At 33.3% G+C, this 8788-nt stretch overlaps 1 protein-coding gene across 1 annotated transcript; it reads right to left on the reverse strand.

Moving 5' to 3' along the window:
* Window positions 1-3825: 3825 nt before the first annotated feature.
* Window positions 3826-8465, reverse strand: LOC104899522 (purple acid phosphatase 15). The gene is made up of 7 exons (XM_010686725.4): window positions 7780-8465; window positions 6597-6788; window positions 5732-6065; window positions 5383-5600; window positions 5116-5306; window positions 4450-4734; window positions 3826-4336 (listed from the first exon to the last, which is right to left on the reverse strand). Exons 1-7 carry the CDS (start codon window positions 8045-8047, stop codon window positions 4190-4192), a joined length of 1635 nt encoding a protein of 544 aa, XP_010685027.2. The 5' UTR covers window positions 8048-8465; the 3' UTR covers window positions 3826-4189.
* Between the last annotated feature and the right edge of the window lie 323 nt (window positions 8466-8788).

The raw sequence follows: 8788 nt of genomic DNA on the forward strand, positions 1-8788 counted from the left end.
AGCACACATATATATAATGAAACTCAGTTCGTATATGTAGACTTTTGGCTCATGATTATGATATGTTAGTATATATTTGACACTCAACTACTGGTAGTCCTTAAGTTTGAACCGCGTTATGTAGACGTTAGGTATGGTCGTATGGATGAGCATTGAGAATTGAGATTAGTCTGGTGTTTAAAAAAGTAGATCTTGACTAATTCCCCGTGTGTTTTGTATGCAATAATAAAATATAACACGAGGACTTTGGCACCAGCAAATCAGCAATCAGCATGACATGCACCATCGCACTAGTAAAAGGGAAGAAAATAAAGGCACTTTTCTTGTCCTCTCACAACTGTTCTTTTTTTAAAACTTTTATGAGTTCCACTAGTATCTTGCCTGAAAGACACTCTCATACACTGAGGCCAGTGAATAGTGACCATAATTCAAACCTTTGTGATTTTTTAAATGCACAATTTAACTTCTGTCAAAAGTCTTTTAGAAGTTGGAATCTTCAGTGTTTAATATAAGGATTATACTTCCTCATTTTTCATTTAGGTTTTGTTTGATAGGGCATAAAACATTTTCCTTGAAGACTGTTTTTCTCTATTTTCAGTTTTACATTATTTGGTTGGCAAAAGAATGTAAAACCATTTTCCTTTGGGGTAAAATTACCCTCACAATGATAGAAGACCATTTTCCCTTCAAAATGAAGGAAAAACTGTTTTTCTTATCTCTCTTGTACATTCCTGTCACTACCTTTTTACTTTCCCTTTCATTTCATCATTTTTCTTACATTGAACCAAATAACGGAATTTGGAATTGTGTTTTACTCTCTCCGGTCTTTATTAGTTTACCCATTTCTTTTTGCACAAAGTTTTAGGAGAAATAATGTTGTGGGTTATAGAAAGAAAGAAAAACTATTATTTTATGTTAAAGTGGAATGTATGTGTGATGAAAGTTAGTGATTTCATTCCAAAAATAGAAACAAAAGAAAGGGGTAAACTAATAAGGGACATCCCAAAAAGGAATACGGGTAAAGTAATAAAGACCGGAGGGAGTACATTGTAAATTGTTTTCCATGAAATCATTTTACACTGAAAATGTTTTACGCCCTACCAAACGGAGCCTTAGTTGCAACAACGAAATTTTTTATATTCACAAATAATACCTTTTTATTGCAAATATTCGAAAACGAAAGAAGTCTTTATATATTAGGAAAAAAAAAAGAGGGGGTTTTGGTAACTTTTATTCTATATGTAAAGAAGAGCACTAGAAAAAAAAAATGTTGGAGAACTTTATTCTCTGATTAATGTACTATAGGTCGGTTTACCATATGAGATTTTATAGATTTACACAAGATCTATTTTCACAGCAATAACTTTTCGTTAATTTTATTGATGCTTAAGTAAAGGTTAATAATGTTAAAATTATACATTAGAGAAAGAAAAAGTCGCAACTAATAAGAGATAGAGGTAGTAATTAATAATATAAATAATAGAAAGGGAGAATCAAAGGAATAAAGATACTTCAAGTTTAAACTTTTTACCAAAACAAAAGGAAAAATGGTACAATATAAAACATATTAGATTATAAGAGTAGATTGATCAGCCATGGATAAAGAGGCTGATTGAGAACCATAGGTCATGAATCTCATGATCAACAGTAAGGAAAAAATTCGAAGCTGTGTGAAAAAAAAATCGAAAAAGAGAACAACACTAGGGATTTGATACCATGTGCGAGGATTGAATAATAACTAGTAAGTGTCCCGGGCGATGCTCCAGGTTGTTTCTTTTCTTAGAGTTTTACTAGAATTTTTTGCACGCGATGCGTGCTTAAATTTTTTTCGAAATAGAAACTCGATTTTCTTCAACATAAGAGTCAAAATTTGAACATTAGACATATGAAATATAATTGTTTTTAGTTGTAAAAATTGATTGGTTTAGATTCTGTCACTTAAGTCTCTCACCATTATTTTTGTCTTTTAATTTTACTTTTCAAAGTTAAATTCTATGAACAAAATATAAATTTTATTGAATTTATTTATGATTTCTAATATTATAATTTTTTAGTTGATTTTTGAATGAAGTACAGTACTAACTTCTAATATTTAAACACTATAAAAATGTAAATAATTTTTTTCCTTGTCTAACTTCTAAATTATGATTTCACTACAAATACACCTCTATTTTTATCATGACCCACCATTAATTGTGAATGGTTCTTGAAAATAGTGATTTGTAAGTAAATTTTTGTAAATGTTTTTGTATGTATTGACGTTCTAGGTTATTAGTTTTAGTTTGTATCTTAATTTTAAGTTTTAATAAAGTTTCCCGATTATTTGAGTGATTTGCGTAACGTGATTTTCTCAATTGTATGAGTGATTTGTAAAGTTTCGTCTTTTAAGTGATTTGTGAGTGAGTGTTGTAAATTAATTTTAGGTAGTATTTTTTGAGTGCTGATTTTGATTTTGACATTCCTTTTGTAATGTAGAAAGAGAAGGGGGGTAAAATAGGCATTTCAAAAAAGGACACAATTGCTCCCCCTTCCCTTATATAATAGAGATCTTGTGAGGAAAAAATTGACCACAATAGTCTTTTATCATTACCATTAATGTGTTAAATATCTAACTACTTGTATAGTCTTTTAATGAGATATAATTACAAAACCTTATTATATTTTATTTTGAAATATCAATCAAAGATGTTATGTTGGATCAATGGTTAAGCTCTCAAATTTCCTTTCAAAGGTTATGTGTTCGATACCTTCTAACCACACAACATTATTTTTTTATTTGAGAAGGTGTAAGTGTAACAATTAATTTGAAACAGAGGAAGTATATACATAAGTATTTTTACAGACCAAAATGAATGCAAAGACCTAATTATTCTTACAATATTATATTACTCTAATAGTTTGTTTAAGATTTTATATACTTTTTTTCAAAATTCAAAACTGCAAAAGCATTTAATCATGGAGATTGTGTCATCACAATAGGGATTTCAAAAAATCAATGTTGATTTTTTGATGCCCCTCCTCTTCATGTAGAGATGCACCATTATCGGCTTGGAGCAGTGAGGATGGGATTTTAATGTATTGTTGTCTAATATTGATGATAAAGAAGTAAGTATTTAAAATTAGTAAGATGTGTCTAAATTAGAAAATAAAATTACAAAGTCAAAGACACGATTTTGAAATTTATACCTTAGCCGCTAGACGTTTTTCTTGTTGGACGGAGAAGAGTAACATAAGGATTCCTTTGTCTCCTTAAGACTTTTATTAAAAGAAAAAGGATTCCTTTCTCTTTAGCAATTTCGACTGGGGTCTCCTGGGAATTGCACTGTATCATTAATGGCCGTGCTCAAAGTGGGGATGATTTTCACACTCCACAGTCCACATACTTATTATGATGACAATCCACGTGCTCTCATATTCATACAATAAAAGTGATTTGAGTGTCAAATGTTATATTTATTGTCAATATGACTTTTCAAGTGCCAAATTATCACACTTCTCACTATAGGAAGTGTATACTGTAGTATAGCATGGGCACTCAATGTTGTCATCTACTTATTGATATCAAACCTCCTTCATGAATGGTTTTAAGTGCACCATCATCTACTACAGACTAAAAATAATACATCAACCTTGTTATTAACATTATTTGTCCGATATCATTGTATAATTGTAATTGGTTAAGACGATGTATGATATTGTAATTTCCGACCACCTAGTTCTCGTGTTTGTGTTGTTGTTTCCCCCAATTCATTTATGTATCCATAGGAATAAAAGTACCTACAACTGTAAAATGCGAGGACCAAAAGAACTACTACAAACTACAGATAAGGTAAATGTTACTTGTATAAAGACCAGTGCTATTTGTACAAGAGCGATAAACTGCAAAGTACATCTTTCTAACAATTAACTTTTTTTTTTTTGGTTCTACAATAGACTAACATTCTTTTTGGTGCTACAATTGACTAACATATGATACAACAACAAATTCCGGCATATGCCAGAAGTGACCTGTTCAAAATAATGAGGTGCTGCACCATGCATTTCTCTTCCATACAAAACTGCCTACGGTATTGGTGGAGGTTTCCAGTTTCCACCACCGGTCTAAGCTAAGTTGCAACAAGTGAACGTCGTTTTCTTACTCAAACCTACCAGTAAATTATAAATATAATTATCTCGAGTACCACCTAAGTTACCTAACATCTGACCATCCTTTAGTTACCTTGCTTCGGACAGGGCAGACATCCGGCTGCCTCACTATGTAAATCTGATCTCCAGCCACTTTCTCACTGTCTTGATTCCTATACCAAGTCCACAGAGCCCAAGTCGCATTTTTCACCTGCAAATCAAAGGACATGGATAAAGAAATATTTAGTTCATGCCATGTATACAATTTAGTACACGTGATTTTCTGTAAGCATGTGTTGGATGAGAATAAGAAATTGAGGGCACCTCAAGAATTCCATGGCCAAAGCTACTTTCTCTGTATGCGCTGTAATCTGGTTGACGATCCCAGCAAAATTTACCTGCAGCCGGACCAGAAGTAAAGTTTGCAGCACAGAAGCCACCCATGTACTTATCTGGAGTAGTTGATGGCTCAGGGCAGTTCCCTGGCTCATCAGCATGCTTAACAGCCATCTTCTCACGATTACCTCCATCCCCTATTGTAATGTGAATAGGAGCACAAGGATCTAGGGTATAATTATATACTCTGTTCGATCTCTCATATGCATGTACCTGAAGTTGGATCAGCAATGTTATTCAGCAGTGTATTGGCAGATAACAGCTGACAGTAGGCGAGGCAAAAGCAATGAGGATACGCAAATATAACAGCACATTGCAAGCTGAACTCTTGGTAGACGCACATATAACCAATTTGTTTATGTGTATGTTTAAGATCTAAGTTCCCATAACTCTAGTGCTATCAATGGATGATGGTGTGTGACTGCATGTACGCAAATGCGCATTTCAAAGAGCTAAGTGCACATCAGTCGATCACCGTCACTCAGTGATGGCTTCAAACTGAACGATTTTCATACCCACTCGTTATATGTGTGAAAGATAGTGTGTTTAATCAATTAATTCAATGGTTATCATATCTGACATCATGGCACTTACATGTCCATTGAAGACTATATCCACACCAGCAGAGTAGAGTAAGTCTTCCATCGCGACTCTCATGCACTCTGCTTCTCTATAGTGAGCTTTGTAAGTAGTGTACCATGGTGGATGCCACGCAGCAACCAGCCATGGAGTTACATCTCTATCAACTTTAGCCAAGTCTCTCTCCAACCATTTGTATTGTTCAGCTGAAAAGAACAAGTTAGTGATAAACACTTTTCGCTTTGTGGCACCATAACTAATAAAAGTAAGAACTCATGATACCTGACTCGTTGTAAGCAATATAAGCCCCGAGCATTACAAAATGTATTCCTCCAGCATTAAAAGAATAGTAAAATGTTGATGACGACTGACTCTCTTCTGATGGAAAAGCAAAGCGAGAACTATATGCTGCAAAGGTTTTATGATCAACCTGTTCCTCTATTTCATGGTTCCCTTCCACCACCATAATGGGAACCTTTGATATCAAACTCTGCATAAACCTGTAAAAGACATATTATGAATATAGCATAGCAAGAGGAGAAAGTTCTTAAATAGCATAATGATCTTTCTGTCACAGTCAAATCAGCAATTAGCAAATGGATGGTAATTATTAAGAAAATGAGGTTCGAACCTTCCCCAATAATCCCAGCGTGGTTGATATGTCTCATGAATGGGGCTTTTTGGAAAGGCGCAGGAATAACAATCAGAGCCAGTTCCATTAGTGAGATACAGGTTTGCATAGGTCACATCACCGACTAGGAGAAGAAGATCAGGATTATTGCTGGTTATGTGACTTATAGTGTCCGTTGAATTATATGTAAGACCTAGGTCACCAACGATTGCTATTTTTCCAGGGTAGTTCCGAGGGCTAGGAATCGGCATCGTCCTGAAATGGTTCAGGCCACTCATGGATGGTAGATGGGGATCTCCACATCGATAGTAGTACAACGTGTTAGGTTTCAACCCTGCAAAGAAGACAGAAATAAGAACAAAATTTGATACTAAATAGTAAATTGACAGAGATCTCATGCTATGACATGAAAAAACTCCCAGCCTTGTATGAAAGTCCAAATTTAAAAGGTGAAATTAAACATAAACACTATCGAGAATGATAATTGACGTAAGAAGATTCATAAAGCATGTTGTTGACATCATTCCTTTTTCAACAACATTATCTAAAATATTTATGTAACCTTCAGATTGAAGAGGGAGGTAACCAGGTAATCGATAAATGTAGAAGGATCACTTGTTTTAGTTGATAGAAGTAGAAGGGGCCATTGCAGCATATAAAACGGAAGAGGGATCAATTTTAACAGAAGAATGCAACCTATACAAAGAGGCCAAGTCCTCATGAAGAGTTATAAATCAAGTCTAACGCAACATATAACACTGACCATAGAATTCAGAACTCAATTCACTTGGATACACACATATTTTCCAAATACATTAAAACCCACTAGATGGTGGCAGGCAGTTCCACAAGAATTCGAGTTTACCTGTGAGACGAACATGGTGGATTATTCCAGAAGTATAATTCTGAAGACCTTCAAAAGGATAAAGCTGACTGTAGATTTGAGAATACCCTGTTGCTTCACTACTTAATGGGTACTGTAATGGCCCATAATGAACAAAGCTCTTCACACTTTCAGGATTCAATGGCTTTATATCATAACCAATCTGATATTCCCCTGAAAAAAAATAAACCAGCTATGCATTCAATATAACACATAAAGGCATCATTCTAAATTTACACCCAAATGGACAGAAACACTACTCTAGTTATAATAAAACCCACTGCAGAAACTGAATGTGAATAGTGTCAACCAGAGCAGCAGAAAATCCGATATCGATATCAAAGACAATTGTCATATGCTATCAAGCCTTAAAATCACATTTTTATTACTCATTTCACTTTTAATTATGTTCCACAATTCTGCTTCTACTTTTGCTACAACATGTAACTAAATAAGTTTATATTCTAGTTAGCTGACCTAATTCAGTGTTACTAGCATGATCAGAACTCAGAAGTCACTAATAATACAACTGTGGATTATGATTCCTTAAAAATGTACATTTTTCAAGATAAATGAATTCTCTTTTCAATTGAGCTTAACAAATTAAACATGGTTCAAAATCAAAAACAACAAAAGAGAAGTATCCAAATTTTAAAATTCATAACCCAGATATAACATAATTTACCCAGATCTTTTCAAAAATAAAATCAACATGAATATGATTTTTCCATAGAAATATAAACAAAACAGAGTATAGTTGATCACATATTCTGCAAAAATAGCTTCCTATACCAAAATTAACATAATACTTTACATGCAGATAAAAATTAACTCTTGTAAGAAAAAAAAAGAATTTTAACTATAGAAAAACTACATGATTGGTTGAGAATCATGCACTCCAAAAAAAAATAAAACATGCAAAAGTTGACAACAAACATTAATAATTTTACAAGTAAATGTTCCAAATCCAAACTAAAATTACAATGCAATCTAACAAATAAAAATCAGGTCCAAAAATCTGCAATAAACAGTTCCAAATTTACAGAGAATAACAGAAATCACACAAAAACATGTTTACCACCATCCAATTAGTAGCTCAAATTTGCAAAATAAATACCCAAAAATCTCAATCACTAAAAAAGATTAAAAAACAAAAAGAAAAAACCTGTAATCCAAGAAATCCAAACGGAATGATAATCAGAAGAGAGAGAAACAGAAATCTGCTCCGGTTGAAACCCATTCACACGGCGTTGAACCCTAGAATCTGTGTCAGGCAAATCAACGGCGTTACCACGTAAGCTGACGTCATATGGCGTTGTAACGGGCTTAAACGGGCCGTCTAGAGTCGTCGGAATATTTGCTGCCGATGAGGAGGATGATGATGAGAGAGAAAATAAAAACAGGAGAGAGAATGAAAAAACGGTTGACGCCATTGTTGTTGAGTTTTGTTGGTTTGATCATGAAAAACAGTTTATAAAGTTGCTCATGTTTGTTTTTACGTTTTTGGAAAACGGAAGTGACGATGATAGGCGGGGAAGTTTGTTGCAACTTTTTTTTTTTTATTACTACGAAAACGAAATTAATTAGTGGAATTGCGGATTTATTATTTATAGGAGTGAGGAAATGTTTTTTTTTATCGGAAATGAAAGGATTAAAGAGCGGTGAAAAATTGGCTTTTTCGTTTTTTTGAAAACAGATATTATTTATTTATGGGTTCACTGATTTTAACAAGATTGTTTTTGCTTTGTAATTAAGCAAACAAACAAGAGCTTGAAATGGTATAAACCGAATATGCTGCCTCGTATATTATTTTGTTCGCAGCATATTCTTGTTCTACGTCGTCCGATTTTAGTTTTGTGTTGCTTTTTTGGATCAATAGTGGAGTGAAAGAGTGAACAATGAGTCACACAGTCAGTATTGTTTTTGATAATTAACTAGTTTTGAAGCTATCGGGTTGTACGAGTTCTTGTTTATATTATTTTTTTTCAATTTTATATTTTATTAACATGGTTGAATTTGTGCTGATGTAAAAATGAAAAATTTCAACATTGTTTTATTTAGATATTTCCTCTATTCTTTTTCTATTACAATAATCACCACTTTTGATAGTTTTATCTATTTAGACCGTTCCACTTTTAGTAAAAAAAAATAACTATAATTGACAATATTGTCTT

This window comes from Beta vulgaris, chromosome 7, assembly GCF_026745355.1.
Source record: "Beta vulgaris subsp. vulgaris cultivar EL10 chromosome 7, EL10.2, whole genome shotgun sequence".
NCBI lineage: Eukaryota > Viridiplantae > Streptophyta > Magnoliopsida > Caryophyllales > Amaranthaceae > Beta > Beta vulgaris.